This window comes from Balaenoptera musculus, chromosome 5 (genome assembly GCF_009873245.2).
Source record: "Balaenoptera musculus isolate JJ_BM4_2016_0621 chromosome 5, mBalMus1.pri.v3, whole genome shotgun sequence".
Taxonomy (NCBI): domain Eukaryota; kingdom Metazoa; phylum Chordata; class Mammalia; order Artiodactyla; family Balaenopteridae; genus Balaenoptera; species Balaenoptera musculus.
Genome location: NC_045789.1, coordinates 38,400,276 through 38,425,963, shown reverse-complemented (window position 1 = coordinate 38,425,963; position 25,688 = coordinate 38,400,276). Strand labels below are relative to the sequence as shown.

The following is a 25,688-nucleotide window of genomic DNA, read 5'->3' as shown; positions in this document are numbered from 1 at the left end:
AGGCTATTTCTTTTGGTTTTAATTAGAACATTTAACTACACAAATGAATGAATACTTCCTTGTGAAAAGCACATTAAAACAGAATTTTAAAGCAAGAAACTCCCTAAACCACCAAACTACCACCTACTCCCTCCACCCTGATCTGGTGCTCCTTCTTGATAGATTTTTGTAAAGTATATCCTTTCAGACCTTTGCTCCACATTAACATGCCTGCAGAGGACCTGGCAGATTCATTTTGAAAAGTAAATTAGCATGTCTCTCGTTAAAAGTGAAGTGACTCACTTTTTTCCCCCCAACCTTGCCCAGGTAGAGGCTGTTTCAATTTAAAACTCATAGCATGCCTTTAAGGTATATGAAGTATCTTAAAGGTTGATTGAATTTTGCAAAATGGAGTCACAACTCTTCTGGTATTTTAATGAGGCTGAGCATTTTGTGGCAAGCAGAAGTGAGTAGCAGAGAGAGCTGTTAGAGATGATCCTTTAGGAGCTCCTCCAGGAAAACAACTGTGACATACTGCTGTTTTGTCATTTCGCTTTGGCTGGTATTTATTTTTTATATCCTATCAGATTTTGTTTTAGGATTAAGTCTCTGATGTTTTCTTTATATTTATTGTGTGTGTTAAGTGGTGGGGCAGGTAATGAAGGTGATATCCTTGAAAGATTTAGCTGAGTGATTTTTATCATGAGAAAGCCGGTTGTGAATTCTTTCATGTGCACAGGGTGGGAGACGAAAACATTTTCCATTCTTTGAAGCAGCATTTCTTCTGCCTTCAAACATGGAGCCACTTTGATTTCTCATTTTAAAATGCATTTACAAGTGATACGGTTTAATGACAAAAAAAAGTTGGACATTTTTTCATAAAGCCAATGTGCAAAATGTTCTCTGATCCCCGGATTGTAGGAGTAGGGGACATAGAAACAAAGGCCAGAAGATGGACTTAAAAAGTCAACAGGGGTGGCTTCCAAACTAAAAAAGTCACTTGCACGACGAGTAATCACCCAAGCCTGCTCTCCTTTTGCCTCTGTCACTTTGTGACGTGTATCTCTACTCTCTAATCCAGAGTTGCCTATCTTTTGTGAACAGACTTGTGAGTTTTATGTTTTGCTCTATCCTTTGTACGTTCAAACCAGAATGGCATAGTGCTGCTAAAACAGTGAAAAGACTCGTTCTTTTCGAGAATTAATGCACCCTGTCGATTTCAGGATTTACCCTGTCCTTCCCGCCAAATGTCTCTTCCATGCCCATGAAAATAAATACACAGGAGAAATTGCACTCTATCCTCCGAGAGAGAATTTAACTTTTAAACTTGAGTCGGTCACATCCATCAGAGGAAGGTCTGTGCGAAGTGACCGGTCAAGGGTGATAAATGGGTAGTCAGCTGTGCACAGCCTGCCCTGTGGGCCGAGTTGCCATGGAAGCGCCTGGTGGCATTCGGGGATCCTGCATGACTAACCTAGATTAGCAGCAGGGCCCTTGGGCTCAGCCTGGGGAAGGTGCTTATAGCCAGATGATAGCAGAGCCAGCACGCCCCCCGCATCCCAAGCCCAACTTGGGCCTTCCTTCCCGTCCTTCCACATAGGCTCTTTCCTTTTTTGGTGCAGGGGAAAGAGAAAAGGGGGGATCACTCTCACTAATCCTTACAGAGCTGTGATTTCTTCATTTTATCTCAATGTTCTAATGCATGGACCCATACCGCCAAGGAGAAGCATTTGAAAAGTGGGAGTAAATGTGCCCTGACAGGCCCCAGCATGGGGTTGACCAGACGACTGCATTCAGGGGCTGACTGGGCAGCTCTGAATTCCTCAGGAGTTTCACCACCTCTCTGAAAGCGAGCACACCCTGGCAGGTTTTAGCTTTCCAAGCTTTGTTCAGGCTCCCGTGCTGCTGATGGAGAGTGGTGGAATTCTGTCAGTGAAAACATCTGTGGCACAGCCCACCTTAGTAATGGCTCGTGAGTCTCACATGTCACCGCTCTCTCTCACCAGGCACTGGAAATTGAAGCCTGTGGTTTCCCCCATCGGTCTTTCTAGTTCACTTAATTAAAAAAAAAAAAAAAATGTGGTAGAGGAGGTGGTTTGATGTATTTTGCAGAAATCTTTCTGAGGCATCGGTGTTGAAACTTGCAGATGGTGGACAGTAGTATATGATCCAAAAGCAAGAACCTGCCTACTGCAAAGTAAAGTTATTCCCTATCTAAAAATATTTTTGCACACTTTTGGTGGAACTCGTGGATGTCTGCTGGGTGGTCCGACTTTGCACCTGCCCCCCCCCACCCCGGGGCGGGGGCACGTCAGCGCGTGGACTTGTTTTTGAATGCAGCCAGCTGCTTCACATCACCATGTGACTTGTTTACCCCTCCCCCCCCCCAGGTGGGGACTCCTGGGCTGACCAGAAAGCTGGCACTGAGGCCCTAGGAACATGGCCTAGGTCAGCCAGCCAGAAGTTAATGGGAGTGGAGCCCAGTATCGGGCATATAATGGCTACTTTAGTGCAAGTTTATTTATAGCCTGTTCTTGAAAGAAATTAACGTGAAGAAGCCCCTTAGCACATTAGAGATGACTTGTGAATCCAGAGGTTATTTTGGGGTCAGTGACCTTAAATCTGTAAACTTAAAAAAGGCTCTAACATAAGAATTGTAGCACAGTTTTTATAATTTGAAGAGCAACTTCATGCTGTCATGCCCCTCCCCCCCATCATGGCCCCCCCCCCCCCAAGTTAAGAGGGCCCTCTGTTGGGTCCATGGGCAGGGACAGACCTGTATGGATACATTTAAGGGAACATGTGTTTTATGGCTCTGAGATGCTCCACTGGCAGGGATAATACCTGAATTGTCGATGTGTACCTCTTTGAGACTAAGGGATTATGAGCAGTTATGAGTGACTGTAAATTACCACATTTTAGCATGCTTTCTTTGTTTGCTCTATTTAATATAGCCTGAAAGCTTTACTAGCCACCGAACTGTGACTCAGAACGGAAGCTTTGGTGTCAGGCGGCTTGCACTTGAATTTTCAGGTCTACCATTTAATAGCAAGTTAATCACTGAGCCTTATTTTTTTTCACCTGGGAAACGGGATTAATCATCTCCTTCTCACAGGGTAGTTGTGAATATTAAATAGGAGACTGATGTGATTTGCCTAAAGCTGTCCTCACTGATTCGCAGGTGCTAAGTGGGAGCCGTCCTTGGCTCTGGTGCTCTCATAATTGCTATTGTTTCTTGGTAAGCCTAAAGCAATCCATACAGCCCCCAAAGACTGTGCTCTCTCTACTCTTCAGAACCACCTAGAAACTTGTTTGACATGCAAATATCAGGTGCCACATCAGATTGAATCAGAAACCCTGGGGGCAGGTCTCTATGATCTGTGTTTGAACAAGTCCTCCAGGTGCTTCGATGCTCACTGAAGTTTGAGAACCTCTTATCTAATGCAAAGAGCCATGTAGAAATCAGTGAAGGAGAACTTGTACAGTAGTCCCTTGGTACCTGCAGGGGACTGGTTCCAGGACTGCTGCTGACATCAAAATCCATGGATGTTCAAGTCCCTCATATGAAATGGCCTAGTATGGTCTTTCCAAGTCTGTGAGTTCCACATCTCCAGACATGGAGGGTCAACTGTAACTCACTCTCTGTGAACAGTGACAAAGTCTGACAAGCCTGATGTTGGGGTGAGGTTATCCTGCGAGAGCAGGAATGCTTTTTTTCCTTCATACCAGAGGAAAAACTGCCACCTTTAATTAAGAGAAGTGGTTGTCAACTTGTAATTATTCAAAGGTAATTACAGAGTTTACAAATCACGTAGGACACTTACTGCTTCCTAAAGTCCCCTCATTTAAAATTCTTCCATCCGCCCCCTCCTTGCTTGCACCTTGGTTTAAAAACAACAGTGGTGTGTAAGAGGCTGAACAATGGTTTACTCATGCTACTAATTGTGTTAATGTTTTTAAAATGTAAACTTCCCCTGATTTCAAAATGGAACCAAGAAAAAGAAAATGCTCATGAAAAAATTTGCCTGATACTTTAACAAACCATTCCTTAAGCCATTGTAAACTTAGTAATAAGTAAAAGCCAAATAAACCAGAAAGCTGCCCAGTATGACTGGCAAAACCCTGTTAGTTGCAAGGAGAAGGTAGACAGCCTAGAAGAATGAGGGCTCACAGCTTACCCTATGTCATCATCCTGGGGCTTGGACTGGTCACTTCCTGTTTCTTCTGCCGCCTTCTGCCCTGCCCAGGGGCCTTGGTGAGTGAGACCCAGGAGGGAGTTGCCCAGCAGACAGTGTGGGTGAGAGTGAGTTTCTCTCACCAAGTTTAGGCCTCATAAAACTCATCCTACCAGTGACACTTGTGATATCTTTTCCTCACCTCACTATTTTTGGGTTTCTCAGTTGAAGGGTGATGGTGAATAAGAAAAAAAATACACTCAAAGCTCATCTCAGAATTGGTATAATATTACATATGTCTGCCAGTGAAATCTGGCTGTGGCTTTTAAACTTTTTTTTTTTTTTTAAACTAATGAAGTCAGACCTTTAATTAAGCAGAATCCTTACTTTAGTAGAATTCCCTCCCGGTAGGAGGCCTGTGCCTCAATTTTTGAATCCCAAAGCAGTAAGCCAGTGTTTGGAGTTTTGTAAAATTGGGTTCTTCTCATTATTTTTGTAGCAGCTTTGATTATTTTGGAATAAAAATCTAGAAGTGTGCTAAAGCCTAACTGATGCTGAGATAAGGCTGAGCTGATCGATTTAGAAATACTTTAGTAATTTTAAAACCACTGTAGCTTTTCTTAAATGTATGTGCAGTTGACAGGAAAATTAAGCAAGGACCCCGAGCAGCCTGATAGTTGAGGTGCTCTGTTACACACGCTCGCTTTTCAGTCTGGGACTGAGAATTTTGCCATTTGGGGTGCCCTTTCTGAGGCAAAGGTAGCGATTACTTAGAAGTGGGCAGAGCTCTGTCTCTTAAAAGCAGAGCCATAGGCCAGGAACATTCAACAAGCAGTCAAGCTATAGAAAGTCCACTGACATAACCAGCAGAAACAGACAAGGGAGAACTCCCTTTGTGGTGAGACTAGCAGAGCAGACACCCTTGCAAAGCAGCTTCCCCTTCTGTGTGCACCCTGTGTGGGCTGTCTGTACCAGGTAGCTTTGGAAAAGAGAAGCTTGGGAGTTCAAGTTGCTTAGAGGACAGTTGCATGCCCTACCCCGCCCTGCAAACAAAGTGGCTGTGAAGCAAGTTTGAAGGAAAAAAATTATTTCCTGGTCAACCCTCTTTTTTGGCTCCCATGGTCGGATGTTAATGGTACACATTGTGTGTGTGTGTGTTTTGAGCCAACAAGAATTACCAAAATTGGGGCTTCCCTGGTGGCGCAGTGGTTAAGAGTCCACCTGCCAATGCAGGGGACGCGTGTTCGAGCCCTGGTCCACGAAGATCAGACATGCCGCGGAGCAACTAAGCCCGTGCGCCACAACTACTGAGCCTGCGCTCTAGAGCCTGTGAGCGACAACTACTGAAGCCCGTGCACCTAGAGCCCGTACTCCACAACAAGAGAAGCCACCGCGATGAGAAGCCCGCACACAGCAACAAAGAGTAGCCCCCGCTCCCCGCAACTAGAGAAAGCCCGCGCGCAGAACGAAGACCCAAGGCAGCCAAAAATAAATAAATTTTTTAAAAAAATTACCAAAATCATAAAACAATTGAAAGGAATTCTTGAGAGATCAACAGGTCCATTGTGCTACTGTCAACCAGAAATAAGTCTGTCTGAAATGTGTGAGATTCAGACTTCTTAAAGAAGACTCCATAAGCCAGTTTCTGTTTTAGTTTTTCCTCAGTGTTTTTAGTATGTTGGCTAACATAAATGTTCACTTTGCTGTTCTCTTAAAATCTGATATCAAGATACCCATCATCTAGGAAAAGTTTTTGCTACGGTGATCTAAGCAGATAATTCTTTACTACATCCCGGTGAATTCAACAGGGTAGCTTAGCCTCCTGCACACCCCCCCCCACCCCTGCCTGTGCCCTCCCGCTTCCCCCAACCTGTAGATTGAAGGGCTATGGAAATAGCAGACACTCATTTTTTAGATGATTATAATTTTTTAAAAGCTGTTTTTGCACGCCGTGTCTTTCAGTTAAATTTAAAAATTACAAGTAATATACTGTAAGCATAGTGGCTATTTTTAAATTAAAAAACATTTAATGTTTAGCTTCTATGCAAAGTACCATGCTTGAGCACCAGGAGGCAGAAAAATATGAGAGGTTCTATTATGATGGGCTTGACATTCAAGATGAAAGGAGAGAAGGGGAGAGAACCAATCAGTATATTAAGTCAGGTGGATTTGAGAAAGCCTTTAGAGTGGGTGAAATTGGAATCACTCCCGATTTTCGCTGGTAGCTGAAAATTGGGTATAGGAGTATGTGGTTGAGAGAGACGGAGAGGAAATTCGTGTCATTAGAGTGAAAGCATCGAAGTCCAGGATATCACTGAGGAGCAGGGAGTGGTCTGGAGTGACTGAAATACAGAGGTGGTTTGAGGGAATTTTGTAGGTAAACTGGTCCTGGAAGAACGGTTATCTTTCAGTAAAAGGGGGTTCTGGGGTGGGGGTGGATTAGAGCAAGAGGCTGCCCTTTACCGGGTGTGTTTGGGGAATGGACATGACTGTTAGGTAGAATGCATATGGTAGGCCTGCAGGGGAGACAGCAAGGTAATTTCTAGGGTAGGTCTGTGCTAGATTATGGGGGAATTTTAATGCCAAAGCAAGGGTTCAGAGTTTATTCTGCAGTAGCAAAGAGCCATCGAACGCTGGTTATTTTAAAATATGGATGGTGACATGAGAACCAGAGCCTTAGATCGGATTTCTCTCCTTGAGAAGGCTAAATTAGAGGGACAAGATGTGGAGGCAGGGAGACCAGTAAGTAGGCTCTTGTCAGAGGAAGTCAGAGAAGTCCTGAGAGGGCCTAGGTGCCGGGAAAGGGGTGGGGGAGGGTGTCTGACATCAGGGCTAGAATTTCTAAGGTACATAGAGCCTTGGAGAAACAGTTGAATATTTTCCGATTTATTCAAATAATGTTGGGGGGAAAGATTCAGTAGATACTCTAAAGCAAGTCTATGAGGACAAAAGTCTTAATAGTTCTTATTTTCATTGTTCTTACATATCACATGTCGGGGTTGGGAGGGCGTGGCCCGAGTTGCTGACCTAAGGTAAGCCCACTTTTGGTTTGCATTCTAAAACTGCACTCTTTTGGGTTTCCAGCTTCGTGATTTGTTTGCCAGTAGATGCATTTTTAACCCCTTTGGTGCCGGGGCTGATGATTTAGGATACATTTTTATGTGGTTTAAACAGTGCAATCAGATTATAGTTTTTCAGTAGGTAGAGCTGACACCTAAAATTGGATTTTCCCATCCTTGACATTTGAAATGAGAAATAAAAGTTATCTTTTCAGGTTTACATGCCAAGACTCTTCCAGTAGAGTAGGCTGAGAATAAAGTAAATGCTGTTTTGGGTGCCTGGTAATCTTTTAATTATGAAATAAGCCTTTGGATTTTAATCTTCCAAAATATAAAATACTGATCCAGGAAAACAGCCTTTTTAAAGTTCACATCCTGCTGACTCCTTCAGATGAAAAGCGTCCACCTCTACCCTGTATTTTGCAAGGCGAAAGTAAAAATATCATTAATCTTGTCTCAGTCCCACCACTGACTATAAAAGATCTTCCATTTGGAGTCAGTCCTGAGCCATGAAGCCAGTAGCCCAGAGTGAACTCTTAGTTTTCCAGAACCAGGACCCGAAGCTGGAGGGTCACGGCCAGCTGACTGAGGCCTTATTCTAGGAGTGGGATGAGGGACTTGGGCTTTCTTTAAACCAGCTCCCTTGTTGTCGAGGCTTCTTGAGCTGTCCTTGCCTCCCTCACACATGTACGTATGCACAGCAAAGCTTGGATACTGATAAACTTTGTTTTTGTTCTTTTGTGGCATCTGAAGCAGCTTGTACAATGAAGACAGAAACCTGCTTCGAATTAGAGAGAAGGAAAGACGCAACCAGGAAGCTCACCAAGAGAAAGAGGCATTTTCTGAAAAGATTCCCCTTTTTGGAGAGCCCTACAAGGTAATTTTTTTCTTTTTTTAAAAAATTTATTTATTTTATTTATTTTTGGCTACATTGGGTCTTCGTTGCTGCGCGGGCTTTCTCTAGTTGCTGCGAGCGGGGGCTACTCTTCATTGCGGTGCGCGGGCTTCTCATTGCGGTGGCTTGTCTTGTTGCGGAGCATGGGCTCTAGGCACGCAGACTTCAGTAGTTGCGGCACGCGGGCTCAGTAGTTGTGGCATGCGGGCTCTAGAGCGCAGGCTCAGTAGTTGTAGCGCACGGGCTTAGTTGCTTCCGCAGCATGTGGGATCTTCCCGGACCATGGCTGGAACCCATGTCCCCTGCATTGGGAGGTGGATTCTTAACCACAGCACCACCAGGGAAGTCCTACAAGGTAATTTCTTGAATATGAGAAAGTCTGATTTATCACCATATTTGACTTCATGATGAAAGTGAGTTTGAACAAGGGTCACACTTGTGAAAATAAGACAACTTATCCTAGAGATCGTTTTTGAAAACAAAATATGAAAATCTTCTGAACCTCGGTAGTCAAAATTACTAAAGTTTGTGGTTTTCTTTTGTAATGTTCGTCTCCTGTATTTAGTAATATTTGTCCATGGCAGGCTTCTCAGCAGGGGAATTGAGTCGACATTGCATGTTAAATTCTGTGTTACACATTAAATTGAGGTGTTTCTTTTCTAATGGCATTATGTAACATGGTTTAGTAAACAATGGTTTTCCTCCCCCTCTTTTTCCCCCTCAGTATCTAACTCTGCTGTCTTTTCTTTTTTTAGACAGAAAAAGGTGATGAGCTCTCCAGTCGAATACAGAACATGCTGGGAAACTATGAAGAGGTGAAGGAGTTCCTTAGTACCAAGTCCCACCCTCAACGCTTGGATGCTTCTGAAAATAGGTTGGGAAAGCCGAGATACCCCTCATTTCCTGAGAAGGGGAGCAGCATTCCATCTCACTCCTTCCACACTAGTGTCCACCACCAGCCTATTAATACTCCTGCCTCTGGACCACTTCCTATTGGTACCATTAGCCACAACCCAAAGATGGCGCAGCCAAGAATGGAACCAATGCCAAGTCTCCATGTCAAAAGCTATGGCCCACCGGACAGCCAGCACATGACCCAAGATCGCCTTGGTCAGGAGGGGTACAGCTCTAGTCATCACAAAAAGGGTGACCGCAGGGCTGATGGAGACCACTGTGCTTCAATGACAGACTCAGCTCCAGAGAGGGAGCTTTCTCCTTTGTTCTCTTTGCCTTCCCCAGTCCCCCCTTTGTCACCTGTACATTCCAACCAGCAGACTCTTCCCAGGACGCAAGGAAACAACAAGGTTCACAGCAGTAACAGTAACAATAAAGGCTACTGTCTGGCCAAGTCTCCCAAGGACCTACCGATAAAGGTCCATGATAAAGAGACCCTTCAAGACAGTTCAGTAGCAGTTGCCAGCCTTGGGGTAGCCCCTCCCCAGCCACCTTCTCAGACTTTCCCCCCACCCCCCCTCCCCTCAAAAAGCCTTGCAATGCAGCAGAAGCCCACGGCTTATGTCCGGCCCATGGATGGTCAAGATCAGGCTCCTAGTGAGTCTCCTGAACTGAAACCACTGCCGGAGGACTACCGGCAACAGAGTTTTGAAAAAACAGACTTAAAAGTGCCTGCCAAAGCCAAGCTCACTAAGCTGAAAATGCCTTCTCAGTCAGTCGAGGTGAGTGGAAGTTCACATCTGAGGCAATTCCAGTGTGAAGAAAGATTTGAGGTGGAAGTTTCTAGAGGTTTAGGAACAGGGGTGTCAGTGGCCTTTGTTCAGGGAGATTCCTTTCTGGCTTTAGGATCTCACTGACCCACAAGAAACTCAGGTCTGAGGTGGATTACTGACGACAGATACTGAAATGTGATTCGTAGAAAGTTAAAAAAAAAAATCTTTTTATTGAGCCATGATTTACATACAGTAAAATATAGAAATGGGAAGAGGGTAGTTTGCTCTGTTTTGAAAAATGTATACACCTGAAAAATGGATACACCTATACAACCCACAACCCAATTGAGGCAGAGGACATTTCTATCATGAGAGTTTCAGGAAGGTTTTGAGCTGTCTTTGATTTTTGGGGGCTTTGGGGAACACTGGCTTCTTTAAAGACATTGGAAAGAAAAAAAATATTTTTGGTTAATACTTCCTCTGCCCCAGTTAGTTTTTCCTGAGATCCAAACCATAAAAAAGTGAAAACAAGAGGTCAAAATGTTGGAGGCGAAGTATTAATTTTTGAAGATTTGTTCCCTATAAATTATAAGAAACTGTGAAACTAAATTTCTGTTCTAATATATTTTATTTACCACCTACAAAAAAAGAGTGGAGGTGTGACATGTCATTTGAGAGTGAGTCACAAATATAATATAGAACGTTATTCAACTATGGCTTTTTCAAGTAAACAAAATACTTTATCTTTTTAAACAAAGGAAAAATTCCTTTTTCTGCTCCTTTGACAAATGGCAACGTGGTGTTTGAATGAGGAGAATCAGAGCACACATTCTATCACTGAAATTCTAAATTAACACCGGTTACTCAAATTTAGATTTGTAGTGCAAAGTGAAATGTTTGAAGTGAATTTATTTTAGCGCTTATCTGTTAAGGTAAAGTCTGTGGTTGAGTTACATCCATTGTATAAACATTCTAATTTGCATATCCCGTCCTCAAAGACTTGTATGTGCACCCAGATACCAGCTTTACATCAGTTTTACATAGTGCTAGAAGGCAAAATTCCTTAAGGTTTAAAAAAAGAAAAAAAAAAAATTCCAGGATCCATAGCTGGAAAGATAACCCTTATCTTGAAGGAGGAAAATCTGTTCCTTTGTGGTGTCAGCTTTTGGTTTAGAAGAGGTTAGGGTTCTGTCCATAGCCAGCTGTTGAGCTGGAGTGTCTCCGGATGTCTTCAGAATGTGACTGGTTTGGAGGCTGAGGAAAAATTAGAAAGGGGGCTGAGGAAAAATTAGAAAGGGGAGTAAAGCACGTGGTAGAAATGACCAAGATGGCAGAACAATCCCATAAGCTATGCAGATTCACTGCAATGAGCCATTTACTGAACATTTTGTGCTCTGATGGGCGGTAGGGGTAGGGAACAGAATGAAGGTGGAGAAGAATAAAGTGAGGTCTTCCCACCTCCTATGGTCAGTCAGCCTACCTTATAATTCAGAAAGAACTTAATGGAATTTTCTTTATTTATCAAATAAGGTCTGTTCTATTTTCCTAGTTTAAAAAAAAAAAAAGGTAAAGGGACAATTTAACATGTTTTCTTTAAAAAGAAAACTAAGCAACTAAAAATTGCTTTAAAACAATTCTAAGACCAATTGACAAATATTTGCATTGTCTACCAAATACCCAACCATATGTATAAGCACAGGGTGGGATGCCAAAGAAGTACTGGTCCCTGCCTCAGAGAGGTGACAGTCTAGCCTGGAGATCAGCCTACACATGTGAAACAGTTAGAGAACTGTTTGCTACCAGGTGCATAGAGAAAGTTTCAAACATCAGCCTTAAGACAGTGAACCCATGTAAATTCAGCCAACAGGTTTTCTGGTAGACCTTTTAGGTTAGAGGATCCCGGTTAACCTTTTGCTTTCCTGGTGAAAAAAAGATAAGGTGAGTTGAGATTTCTCCAGGGTCTTACAGCTCCTCAGATTTAATACATACTTCAAACATAGGACCGCATTAGACGGTCCTTGCATATTTTCTGAGTGGACAGTTGAACAAAATCATCCATAGATGTGGTAAGAGAATGGGGTTTTCTTGGCTTTTCTTGATCTGCTGTCAACAATTGAGTAGATGTAAATGTTTCCTCTTCAGCCTGTGTTTGCAGTCAGCCTTCATTTTAACATGATGTCTCCCTCTGGCCTCTCTAATCAGGGTTCTCAGGCCAGTGGCAGCTGTGGTGCTAACTGCCTTGGAGACCCTGGGTGGTGTTAGTGTCATGGGAGGATGGAGCTGAGGGGTCAGGCAGTTGGAGGGCTCTGGGCAAAGAACTTGTAATGAAGGGGGAGTAAGTCTGGGAAACAGGGATATTGGTGCTCTCTGGTGAGCGTTTAGATTTGGTTTAGTAAGATCTCACGTTTCACAGACTTACCATTAATTTCTGTTTGTAGACCCAATAAAATGGTTATTTTTTTAAGGTTTTAAAAACACGTAGGGGCTTACCTGGTGGCTCAGTGGTTAAGAATCTGCCTGCCAATGGCAGGGGACATGGGTTCGAGCCCTCGTCCGGGAAGATCCCACATTGCCACGGAGCAACTAAGCCCATGTGCCACAACTACTGAGCCTGCGCTCTAGAGCCCGTGAGCCACAACTACTGAGCCCATGTGCCACAACTACTGAGCCTGCGCTCTAGAGCCCGTGCTCCGCAACAAGAGAAGCCACCGCAACGAGAAGCCTGCGCACAGCAACGAAGACCCAATGCAGCCAAAAATAAATAAAATAAATAAATTTTTTTAAAAAAGCATTTTAAAAAAACCATGTAGATTGGATTTTAAAAATCTCAAATTTAAAAAAAATTATTTTTTTGGCTGTGTCGGGTCTTAGTTGCAGCACGCGGGATCTTTAGTTGTGGCATGCGGGCTCTTTTTTAGTTGTCAGATTTTAATATTCTGGTGAATCAAAGGACAGCGTAGAGGTGGGGGACAGCAAAAGCGGGGAATTAACCCCAGAGCAGGTAAATTCTGAATATTGAACCGGAATAGTAGCAATATCTTGGGCTGCTTGTGGCATTGGGGCAGAAGGATAGAGAATGCCAGGGTGCAAGGGGAAGTTGGCTGTTGGTAGAGCCATGGGAAGGGACTTGGGGATAGCTAAGTGGTTTTCCTTTATTTGCCGAATTTGTCCTAAGGCAAGTCGGAGGAGGTTTTCTTTCCTGGCTTTCTGAGTGTGTGGGTTCTGTGGTTTGTTTCATTGCTCCCCTCCCCCACTGCTTCCATCAAACAGTATTTTTAAAAAATGGACCAAGATAGGAAAGTCATCTTGTCTGTCTGGCACTCCTTTATTCTCAAGCCACATACGTATGAGTTCCTTGCTATTTTCTGTCCTTTCACTTCATGGGAAACACTTGGTTTGTGTATTTTAGTTGGTTCTCCTAAATAATGGTATTCCTTTCTGTGATAAGTCATGCTCACTGTTAACACTTAGTCTTTCCTAAAATCCTACAGGAAAAAAATTATCAAAAGGTCAACATTCTGACTAAATAGAGGCTAGAGCACACAGTGTGCACTGGATTTTTCTCTGGGCATGTTGGTTTTAGTTTTGTGTCAACTGGAAGATGTATAGCATCTTGAAATGACCCATCTGAGGATATAGCCAGGACTCCACGATCTCACATGGATGCCTTCCAGCTGTAGAGTTGCCACATCAGAGACCGAACTGCCCAAATGGAAGGCTGAGATTCCTTTCTAGCTCTTTCTACCGGAAGTTAACAAATGAGAGTGAGAGGAAAACCAAGGCATCTCTGTGTGAGCGTTCCTGAGTGTGGACCCTGGACTGGAGTGGATGTGCTTAGAGGCAGATAGGCATTTTACTGAAAGGGAGAAATGAATTAAGTTGAGGTGGGCATATTAAATTGTATACTGGATTTAGAATATTAGAATTTTAAGGCTAAACCTACAGCCCTTTCATTTTGCAAATAAAGCCTAAGAAGGTGAGGTCACTTAATTTTGCTACAGTTTAGTTAGTAGCAGAGCCAGAGTTAGAATTCTCAGTTCTATGATCTTTCTACCTCTGCTTGTTAAGTATGCATGGAGACCATAGGAGGATCTTGAGCAGGGGAGCGATATATCTACTTTCTCATTTTGAAAAAGATCATTCTGGTTCCTGGGTGGAGAATGGCTTGGAGGGGCAAGGGTGGCAGAAGTAGGGAGACCAGCTAGGGGGTGGGAAATGACGATGGCTTGGCGTAGGATAATAGCAGTGGACATGGTGAGAAGTGGATAGATTCCAAATATATTGGGCAGGGGAGTAATAGGGCTTTGTGATTGACTGGCGATGGGAGTGGGCCTGAGGCGTGAGGGAAAGTGAGGCATTAAGGAAGGTCCTACTGGAAAGGTGTGGATGGTGGGATGATACCTGCTCTTGAGATGGAGTTGACCTGGGTGGAACAGGTTTGGAGGGAAAACCAGGATGCTCTGGATGGATCACATATTAAGTTTGAGATGCCGTTATATATCCAGATAGACATGACAAGTTGGCAGTCATCGGTAGTAGATCAGCCCAGGGAAAATGATAAGTTTGGATGTTTGTGGCAGGGTGAGAATCACAGGAGTGGAGATACGAAATGGAGCCAGCATTCAGTTAGCACACAGCATAGGTTAGTCAAGTCAGGAAAATAGTCAAGAGAGTAACAAACCACTCCAAGGAGAAGTCCGGGAAGGGGGTGTCTCAGCACAAGCAGCAGTCTCGGTCTAGCAATGGTCTCGGTCTAGCAGCGGTCTCGGGACAAGCATGAGTGGGAAGTAGCGGTCTGCTTGGACAGAGCCTCCAGCAGTGCCCACGTGGAACAGCTCTCAGCAGGGGGAAATTGGGTCCTCCAGGGAAGAGCCTTCAGTTGCTCGGCTCAGTGGGCTCATTTTAAGGAGTTTATCAGTGGGTGTAATGGTCTTACTCTAAGACATTCACAGTCCTATGGTAGACTTTTCAAAACAACTAATACAGAAGTTCACATTGGCCACTGGGACTCCATTTTGAACTACTTAACATAGCTTAAATCCTGTAAGTTTCACACAAGATGAGTAGAAATCATAACACAAAAGAAATCTCATCTTAATACTGGGAATAATAAATTTGGGCTGTGTTTGCCTATGGTGGGTATTTAAAGCTTTGGGACCAGACAGGTGTAGCTGAGAAGGCCCTAAACCAGGCCCTCCCTGGCTTAGCTTTACCTGTGGCAAGGGCAGGAGCGGGAAGAAATGGGGTCCTGCTGGGTCTTCAGAAGCAGGAATTGAAGATCATCTTGAAAACTTGAGAATCTGCTTATAGATTAGGGGAAATTATAGGTTTCTGTTTTTTCACTTAGGGTTTGAAGTGTACGTGTAAATAATACAATTAACTTAATATAAGCAAATAAGTCACTGGAACGTAGCAGAATTTACCATCAATTTAAATTTGCTACTGCTTCTACCTCCTTATATGGCCCTACTTCATTCCCCTCCAGAGAAATCTGGCTTTGAGTCCTGATGGTTTCTGATTTCTGCAGAGCAATTGCTCTTTTCCTTGTGGCCTCTCATGACATCATTTGGGAACATTTTCTGATACCAAATCCTTCCACCTAATTTCCAAGACTCAAGTGTCACCTGCAGCTGTGAATTCATTGTTGGACTACTTTGACTCATGACAACTCTTAAATTATGCCTTCCATTTTCAATAAACTGCCAGCCTAATAGAGTGAAGTAATCCACAGTGGAAAACTGTGATAGTGATTCACTTTGCATTCATGTATGCAAACAATCTTTCCTACTTTCTTATTTAGCTTTCTTATCTTAAATCCTGAAACGAGGAACTTCCCCATTATGAAATAATCTAACCCTTCAAGAGGTGCACTTTCGGTGTGTCGATGGTGTATATCCTGCTGATGAGTCACTCAAAATATAGTTAAGCTCCCTGTCTCCCGTGTATATCATCAGTTCAGTAACTTTTAACTAAAATTTTTAGAGTACCTACCGTATGGCAGGCCTAATGCTGGGGATGCGGTTACAATGGCGGGGAAATCCCAGATGATTCCAGTTCTCTTGGACCTTAACTATCTAGTTAGAAACTGACTCTATTTAAATAACCACTCAGATCAATGTGTAAGAACTTTGGCAAGTTCTGTAAAGGAATCTATAAACTATTATAAGATTGATAAAGGGGTGTTGTGGCTTAGAATGTAGGAGCTTAGGGAAGAATTCTCTGGGGAAGTATTGAGTGAGACCTGAATGGTGAGTAGAAGTGAAAAATGTGAGGGGTTGTCTGAGTCCATTCGGGCTGCTATAACAAAGTATCACAGACTGCGTAGCTTGTAAACAGAAATTTATTTCTCACAGTTCTGGAGGCTGGGCGTCCAAGATCAAGGCACCAGTATGGTCATGTTCTTGTGAGGGCTCTCTTCCGGGTTCCCAGCCGGTGCCTTCCTGCTGTGTCCTTACATGGTGGGAGGGGCTAGGACTTTCTCTCTGGAACTTCTTTTATAAAGCATTAATCCCATTCATGAGTGCTCTACCCTCATGACTTAAGCATCTCCCAAAGGCCCCCACCTCTTACTATCATCACCTTTGGGTTAGGTTTTCGGCCTGAATTTTGGGGACATAAATATTCAGACTACAGTAGGTGTGTTAGAAGTTAAACAGCATCAGTATTCCAAGCAGAGGGAAAGTGTATGCCAATGGTTTATGCCACATGATATACAGAGACCATTATAAGTTTTCTTGGGTTCTAAACCCAGTACTGTAGATCAAATGGAATTTGTGCATTCATTCTGAAACTTGGTGGCAAGTCTGAATCACCTGGGGGAAGCCTGTTAAAAATACAAATGATTAAAAATAAAACTTCCCAGGTCCCATCGTAGGAGATTGATTCAGCAAGTATACAGGTGGGCTCAAGCACCTGTAGCTGATTCTCATGAGGTTTCTTCCAGAGCCTGGAAATGAAACTGTTCCAGAAGAGCTGATAACAGGCCACAAGGAGTTAGAGAAGGGCTCCCTTCCTGCTGGTTCTGGAGTCTCCCTTGTGGGCCCTCAGACAAAATGAGCACCTGAATTGATGGGACTGCTTGTCCTGAGCAGGACATGAGAGAAGCCTCAGGGAAGAAATAAGGGAGTAGGGCCCCCAGAACTACATACACTCTTCCTCTACAGCTCATGTTTTGTTTTGTTTTTTTCTTTGGGTCCCCAACATTTTCAAGCTCATGGGGAAAGTAAGATTCTGATACAACCTTATCTAGCTTCACTCAGTTTTCTAAAAATGTTTTTATTACAGTAGTTCTTTATTGGAAATTTAAGTTAGATTCCATGAGCTAGAGCTCAGGTAACTTGGGCAGATCTACGTGACTTAAATGTTTGTTAGGAAGATGATAGCAAGGTTTTCTGTGTGCACAGTTCCCTGATGATGTTGAGTGTCTGGAGCAGAATACGTCATATCTACAAGAAATAATGAATAGTAATAACCTGTATCTGCTTGGAGGATGGCTAAATTTTAGACCCCAAAATATCTAAATATAGAAGCTTAAAAATAGTGGCAAATTGCTGACAGAAGTTTTAGAGCAGAAGTTGCAGGCAGCCTGAGGGCTAGACTGGACCTGCAGACTATTTTGTTTTGCCTGTATAATGTGTTTTTCCTTTTTCTTTTTCTTTCTTTCTTTCTTTTTTCCTCCCTCTGAGCCAATATTTACAAACTGGAGAATTCTGGTGAAAAATCAGATTTTCAGTTTCACCAGCTAGAGCTGAGTAGATGCTGCCACCTTTAATTTCCTGATCCTGGCGATTTATTTTGAGTTTGAAGAAACACTTTAAACTCTGAAGGAAACATTTTAAGTAATATAGGCAAAATATTTTTGGAAAAGCTCCAAAAATTGCTGGAAATGAGTTACTGCAGAGAACAGAATTGTTTATAGAAGCAAGAAGAAAGAAAGCCTGCGATCGAACCTGGAACATCTTTTTGGGTGGTATTAATTGGAGTTGTTTTCCTTGTACGTTTTACTTTCCATTCCTTCTCAAAACGCCAGAAGTACATTTGGTACCAGGATAAGAAATTCCTGTTCCTCCTTGTTGTTTTCACACTTGAGATGTTTGTGGAGGGTTATTGGATCCCCCCTGGGTCCCTCATGCTGTGCCTCTGCCAGAATGGAGACATTCACCGCTTCAGAATCTTTCCAGGCTGTGTGCTCTCCCAGGCTCTCATGTGCCACCCGAGTCATTTTAGCTCCTCTCTAGATTAATTGTGTTTTATTCTCAGCCAACTGATAATCTTCAGGGACAGAAAACCAGATATTCCGAGGGGAGTCCTGCTGACGACTGAGTTAGTGGTTTTGATTTGGGCTGTTTTGGTGGGGGTGGCCAATATGCATGAGATATTTCAGCTGAATTCTTTTTAAGAGAGGATTCTGGTTCATGTTATCATAACAAGTTTGTTTTGTTTTTTTTTTTTTGGCCATGGATTTCTCCTCTCCATTTGCCAAGGTCTATTTGAAAATCATTTTCCAAGGTTAACTCTGCGGCATGTTCACATTTTCTAAGAACTTCCTAAGCAGTTAGTTTTACATTGATATTGTTCCTTTTTTAATTGTTGAAATCCCTAGGTCGACCATTTCCCCCCCCCGCCAGATGTTCAGGGTCCACACACACCATTAGATTTCTCTTGAACTTCATTTTATTCCCTATTTAAGCTTGGCCTACTTTTTCTCTGCTTTTTTCCATCCTCCTAGCCCTGTGGTAATTTGTCAAGCCCATTCTAATCTCCTTAATCCCTTTGGCTGAAAGGTTTTGAGATTTAATGTTTTAATCTAGGGGCCTTAGTATTTAAGTAATTAGAGGTCCTATTTCTAGCTCTGTCCCTTAGATAAATTACCTTAGGGTTTTTTTGTTCCAATTTACAAAAAAATAGAACTCCAAAAATTCATATTGGGCAAGAGCGAAGCTTTGAACTGCACTGCATGAATTAAGAAAGGAAGGAAGTATTCTGTGCTATTCAGAGTCCCCGCACTCATTCTTACCAGCTCAGGCTTTATGGATTCTTTTCCTTGCAGCTCAATTTTTTAAATATTCTACCCCAAAGCAAATGTTTGCTATTGCATTTTAGAGAAGAAATTTTTAATAGAATTTCATGCTATAATTAGAGTTTATGTTACTGCCAACATTTTTTTCTCTTCATGTCTGAGAACATGTTAATTTGGGGAAAAAAATTTTTTTTTTCCTTTTACCAAATAATCTGGACATTCTTACAAAATGTTAAAAAAAATCTTTCCTGTCAGGAAAAATTTAGTCATAGAAGGATTCACTTTTTACATTCTAGGTTTCTGCCATTTTGGTCAACAATATTTGAACACCCACTAGATACAAAGGGGAGCTGATAGGAGAGAAAGACACTTGACAGTACATTTATTACATAGCGTAAAAAATACAAAGTATAATCAGTATGAAGAGGTAATATGGAACTACTAATTATAGTCATACAATGCTCACACTGTTCTCTAGTGCACTTTGTGATAGGAACTGTTCCAAATGCTTTATGTGAATCAACTTAATCCTCATAGCCATCCCATGTGGTAAGCACTGTTACTGTGGCTGTTTTACTGAGAGATTTACAGAGGTGCAGAAAGATTCATTTGTTCAAGTTTACCCAGGCCTTAAGTGCTGGATCTGGAATCCATATCCAAGTAGTTTGGCTCCAGTCCATGCCCTTAACTATGACACCTACATTATATTGCCTTTCATTTTTTTTAGAGTTGACTTTTGAAGCACCTTGGGTATTGACAAAAGTGCATTCCAGGCTAAAGGATTGAGAGAAAAGACATAGAGGCAAGAAACGGTGCAAAATTTAGTAGGGGTAGCTGGGCCTTTGGTTCAAGGAGATCTGGTAGAGGCAAAGGAACTTGACCTCACTGTGTTGTCAGTTTATCCTTCTGTACAGTGGGGCTACTGGATGCAGGGTCATCCATAGGAAGTGCTTAAAACAGTACTGGGTACATAGGAAGAGCTCAGTAGGTGGTGGTAGGAGTGATTAGAGTTAAAATTTGAGCTGGGCTTTAAGGAACAAGGTAGGGCTATCAAAATGAGCAGGTAGAGTTGCTGAGGAGACAGGAAGACCCGGAACAGGCTCCTGTGTATTGGAGTATCCTTGAGCATGTGGGTGGGATCAGATCAAAGGGATCACGAATGCCCAGTTAAGATGTTCTAGGTGAATAAAGCCCTAAACATTTGATTTTCAAGTGTTAGACAGATGAAGAGCCTAGGGAAAGAAAGCATTTGCTTGGGGGTTGTTGAGCTTTTAAAAACTGGTTTGCCAAGGTGAGGGACCACTGACCGCGCTTCCCATCCCTGCCTGATGCCACAGGGGCTTCCAGCTCACCCCTGAAGAGCAGCCTTCCCATAGTTTGGCAACCCCTGGTGTAAATATTTCATTTTACAAAAGCTTATGCTCTCGGAAATACTTTACTGCCCCCCCCCCCCCCCCACCCCCCCTTTTAATTCCCAAAGCACTTGCTTATTTGTTTCCTTTTGATTGTCACAGCAACCTCGTGAGTTAGGCAGGGCAGTTGGCACGAATCACCACTTTACATGCCATGGAACTGAGTCTCTAAGAAGTTTAATGATTTAAACTCATAAGTGGCAGAGCTGGGGGCACGAAACCAGGACCCTTAACTTCTAGTTCCAGTAGTCTTTCTGCCACACAGCGTGTTTTCTGTGGAGTCATGACCCTTTGAGTAACACTTTTATTTAAAGCGTTAAGAGCGCCGTTTTTCTTCCTGGCCTTGCCTTCGTGTCGGCACCTGATAAATCATACAAATGTTGGGTGGCACAGATGATTCAAATGAGAAGATGATTCCAACTCATTTTTGGTGGTGACAGCCATGTGGCTTGCTCTGAGGCCTTTAACTTTGCTTCTACCGTTTAGTGGCGGTGGCCACCAGGTATGAAATCTCAGTTCTTTCCACCTACGATGATTCAAAAAGGAAAATTCCATATCCGCGCCCACCAGTTCTCTCTTTCCTTTGATCTCTGAGAGGGAGGTGTTCTTCCTCTCTCCCATCCACCTGCACACCCTTTTTGGTTGCCTTAAACCTTTCCCCCATCACTTGGCTCTTTCCTAACAATCTGTAGTTACATCCAGGCCTTTCCTAGCTGAAAGGGCAAAACAAAGCTTTCCTCACTCCTGTGTCTTACTCTAATTGCTTCTTTCTTGTTCCCTTTACAGCCAAAAGTCTGGAGACCTAAGAGGTAAACATTCTGTGCCTGCTTCCTCTCCTCCCATCCACTCTGAACCGCTGCAGGCCAGCCTGCACCTCCACCCTGCACCACGCAACCCCCGGTGGACTCCTCCTGATGCCCAGGTCAAGGAGTGCTCTTGAGCGTAGCCTGCTTGACCTCTTCATGGCATCTGACACCGTTGACCACCAGCCCCGCAAACACTGCCCTTCTCTGTCCTCTGCTCTTTCTTCTATGTCTTTGGACATGCTTTAATCTCCTCCAGAGGCTGCCTCTCCCGCCCTTCCCCAGGGTCTGCCCTCAACCATCTTTTCTCCTTCTACAGCCTATCCCTGGTGATCTCATCTGCACTTAAGGCTTCAACTGTTGAAATACTGATGACCGCCAAATTGATTTTTCTAGCCTGAAATTCCAGAAAGTTTTCTGAGCTCTACATCCTTTTATCCAGTTGTCCACTGGGCTTTTCTTGTTGATGTTGCAGAGGCATCTCAGATTGAACGTGTGTGCAGTGGATTTCATGATATCTGCCTCCCCTGGACCTCTTCGCACACACAAGACATTCTCCTCCTTCCTGGTCATGAGTCTCAATTCCTCTCTGCTCTCTGCTTTATCCATTTGGCAACCCAGTCCTGTGGGTGGGGATTACTTTGTAAATATTGAAAGTGTCTCCTTTTCTCCATTCCTCACTGCCCCTTTATGGTTGAGCTTTTTGTCACTTTCTTGAACTCTTACAACTTCCTTCTAACCTGTCTTCCTGCCTTTTTTTCTTCAAACTGTCTGCCACACGGTTCCACAAGAGTTATTATATGAAAACCGGATCAAGTTATCCTAGCTGAAGATCCTTCAGTACCTCTTCTTTGCCTTCAGGATAGGAATCTCCAGTTGCTTTCTTACTTGTCTCTGCAGGCTTGGGTTGTGACCATCCTGCCTGTGCCTCCCAGCCCCCCTGCTGTCACCCAGGCCCTTTAGCGAGGATTTTCCCCTGTGCTCCTGGTGCCCACACCTCCAGTATCAGCACTTCTCCTTGGCGTCGTCCTCTGTGTGTTTCTCCAGGTGGGAAACACTTTGAGGTTGGGGTCATTTGTCTCACACGCTTGTTTGTCCTTTGTGTTTAGCACAGGTGAGGACTGGGGAAAACAGGGCTATTTCCTGCACTGTGCTCAGCTTGAGAGTTCTTACCCTGTTCACTTTGATCTGGAGTCTGAAAGATAACCTCTAATAAATGTTGGAGCAGAGGGGAAAAACTATTTGATGTGAGACTGAATTTTCTATTTTAGGACACTTAGATGGGAAGAAGCCACTAAGTTCAATAATTTTTTAGAGGAATTGTTTGACTTACCATTTTCAGCCTATTTATTTGCCAGGTAATTTTAGGTATTGTTATGTGTGGATTTGAAAATAAGCAACATAATCTGATTACGAGGTGTTCTTAGTAGAGTTCCAGCCTTAAATTGCTGTGCTTTTCAGTACTGAGTTTAGAGATTAATCAGGTGGTTTTATGTACTATAAGAGTTGGAAAGTAATGATTTTTTATGTATCTGTCGTGTATATAGGTGCTTTCCTCTGTACTAAATAAAACACCAGATTTCCTTTAGTATATGGGATGAAGTGAGAGAGTAGCATTGACATATATACACTACCAAATGTAAAACGGATGGCTAGTGGGAAGCTGCTGCATAGCACAGGGAGATCAGTTCGACGCTTTGTGACCACCTAGAGGGGTGGGATAGGGAGGGTGGGAGGGAGGCTCAAGAGAGAGGGGATATGGGGATATATGTATACATATAGCTGATTCACTTTGTTGCACGGCAGAAACTAACACAACATTGTAAAGCATTTATACTCCAATAAAGATGTGAAAAAAAAAATAAAAGAAATATGAAAGTGGTACTTACATTAAAATTGCTGTTAGTCTCAAAGGATTCTCAATTTTAAATATTTTGCCATTGAGTGATTCACATTTTTGGGAATGAGCCAGCCATTTTGGGTAGAGGCATTAACTCCTCTAGACCACTTGGGTATCATTAATTGGTATCCTAGTAACTTAAGAATTATTGACCCTGAAAATGCCCAACTGGCAGCCTGGGTTTAATTTTCTGGTAAGATTAATTATCTTGCAGTAAAGTGTAAAACAGAGACACCAGGGTCCTTTATGGCCCTTATGTTCTCTCAAGATTCCAGTGAATTAGTTGCTAAGACGAGGGAAAACACTGGTGGTGTTGTTCTGAACCTAATTGAGTCCTTTATTATGTTATGACTCACCTATAGTTCACAGATTTATTCCGTGCAAGTCATATAAAATAACTACACTGTGGTTTGTTTTGCTTCTTTGGTTCATGTTTCTCGCGATCTGTCAGGCCGCTGCTGCCAATCCCAGGCTTTGGCAGGAGCCCGTGCAGCAAAGAGGAGACCATCCCAGGTCGGCAGTGAGGCTGCCTCATGCTTTGTTCCCTCAGGCAGGCATACTTTTCACCATCTCTTGGAAGGAACTGAAGATGTTCATTCTGTATGTGGGGCTATGTTCAGCATAAAAAGAGACCCTTCTCTTCAAAATGGGTGTGTTTTCCAATCTCTTGTTCCCTCCTTTGGCAGAGAAGGAAGCTTTAAAGTCAGTGCTGGAGGGCGCTCACGCGGAGGTGTCTTGTACGGTGCGTTTAGTTGCAACATCTGAAAATTAGTAGATTTCACACTGAAATCTGGATTTTGATTCTTTTTTTTCTTAAAATGCCGGAAGCATTGGCAACATAGGACTTGTATTCCCGAAGAACAGCAGCTGGCTTGCCCCAGCCCTCCTGCGCCCCTCCTGTCACCTGCCTGAGCCCTGTGAGTGTTGGTGCTCTCTCCCTGAGAAGTACAGAATCTCTCTGTCCTTGTGATTATGCCTCGCTCTGGGCAAATCCAAGAGATGAGAACCCAGACGTGCAAAAGACATATCTTTTCAGAAAGGTTTATACTGCAGCATGTTTAATGGTATCTAGTTAAACTAAAAAGGGGTTGATTTTCAAACTTTGAATGAAATTATATAAAGTAGGTCCTACTTGGTTTCTTTATCTTTTTTGCTCTTGTTTCCAAATGTGAAGACGTTTTCCTATAAACCTTTAAATGTGTGATTTAGACACTTGTTCATATTTTAGTTAAAGAAAAAACCCCACAACGTTGGCCTACTTGACAACTCCCCCCACCTTTTTAACATTTTTTTTTTTTTAAAGGTTTTTGCCGCTACCAGAAACAGTGGAACATGGATCTTATCGTCCTTGTCACCAAGTAGAAATGCGCTCGGTTAGTTTTTTTTTCTGTGTGTGACAAGGGAGTGGATAGTCATTATGCTCTTTTCTACTCTAAAATATTATGGTTCTTTTTTAAAAAAGAGTTTGAATTCTAGCAATTGAACTGTGATGCTGTTTCCTATACCAAGTCTATTAGCATATCCTTTAGTACCTTTTATTCTAAATGACTTTTCTTGTTTTTATAGTGACTAATAGGAAGTTGGTTTTCAACACCCATTCAGCAAACAAGAGCTGCTTTCCTTCCTTTGATCTTAGCAACATATATATGCTTTTTGTTTTTATACTGTGAACGGCTTTTATTGGTTGCAACAGGGAGGGTGGACACAACAGCTCTGGCTCCTGTGGGGACTCCAGAGACCCCCTCACCACCACCCCCCGCCCCCCTCGCCGCCAAGGAGCTGGTCTTAGCAATAGGGATCCTGTAGTTACATAGACAACTCATGTTTAAGTTTCTATAGTGTACAGGTTCTATAGGGTGTAATTTTCTATACTTGTACAAGTATACTTAATTAGTGTAAGGTACTGTTAAGAACTGGGGTGTGACTGTTTTTGGAGAATTTCCAAACTATTCTTTTTTGTTGGATGTCATTTTTACTCCTAGCAATACCATTGCTGAGAATTTTGATGTCTTAATAATTTTATAACTAGGGATGAATAATAAGTATATAATAGAACATGTAATCCACAGAATGCTAAAAGCTCTGGATGTTGTTGGAGGGTAGGAAGATATACTTGAAGATTTTGGGGAGGTGGGGTGGAGCACTGATTAGATGGGACTTTTAGGCATTATAGGTAGTAGTTAAGAGCACGGATTTTGTTGTTGTTGTTGTTTTGATATTTATCTGGCTGCATTGGATCTTCATTGCGGCACGCGGGATCTTTTAGTTGAGGCTGGTGGGATCTTTTAGCTGTGGCTTGTGGGATTTAGTTTCCTGACCAGAGATCGAGCGCGGGCCCCCTGCATTGGGAGCGCAGAGTGTTAGCCACTGGACCACCAGGGAGGTCCCAAGAGCGTGGATTTTGGATTAAGGAAGATTTGGGTTTGAATCTTGTCTTTACCTTGAATTAGCTGTTAGACCACAGGCAAATTATTTAACTATTAAAAATTACTGCTTGAGCCTCAGTTTCTTATCTTTAAAATAGAAACAATAATAGAACCTTTTCTTAAAGTAGTTGTCAGGCTTAAATAAGAAAATGTTTGTGAAACCCTTAGATCAGTGATTGGCATATAGTAAATATTTAATAAACAGATTCTGTATCACATCATTATAGTTATTTTAACACTAAATGTCTGAGTAAATGTAGTGGATTTATTTCTTTGCCTTGGCTTAGGATCTGAAGTTTAGGTAGCTGAAAAGTTTTGAATATTAAGGCTTTAAGGAAATATTAAGTGGGAGG

At 42.7% G+C, this 25,688-nt stretch overlaps 1 protein-coding gene across 9 annotated transcripts in view; it reads left to right on the top strand.

Annotated features, from left to right (window-relative positions):
• AFF1 (AF4/FMR2 family member 1) overlaps positions 1–25,688 on the top strand; it is a 207,076-nt gene that overhangs the window by 106,161 nt on the left and 75,227 nt on the right. For 4 of the 9 annotated variants that reach the window (XM_036852596.1, XM_036852592.1, XM_036852589.1 and 1 more), the window contains 2 exons: positions 7,967–8,090; positions 8,864–9,784. The exons of 2 other annotated variants lie outside the window; for them this stretch is intronic. In XM_036852596.1, the coding sequence (XP_036708491.1) occupies positions 7,967–8,090; positions 8,864–9,784 (1,045 nt within the window). The remainder of the gene's footprint in view (positions 1–7,966; positions 8,091–8,863; positions 9,785–25,688) is intronic. 3 more of the 9 variants (XM_036852590.1, XM_036852594.1, XM_036852595.1) reach the window with 1 other exon arrangement.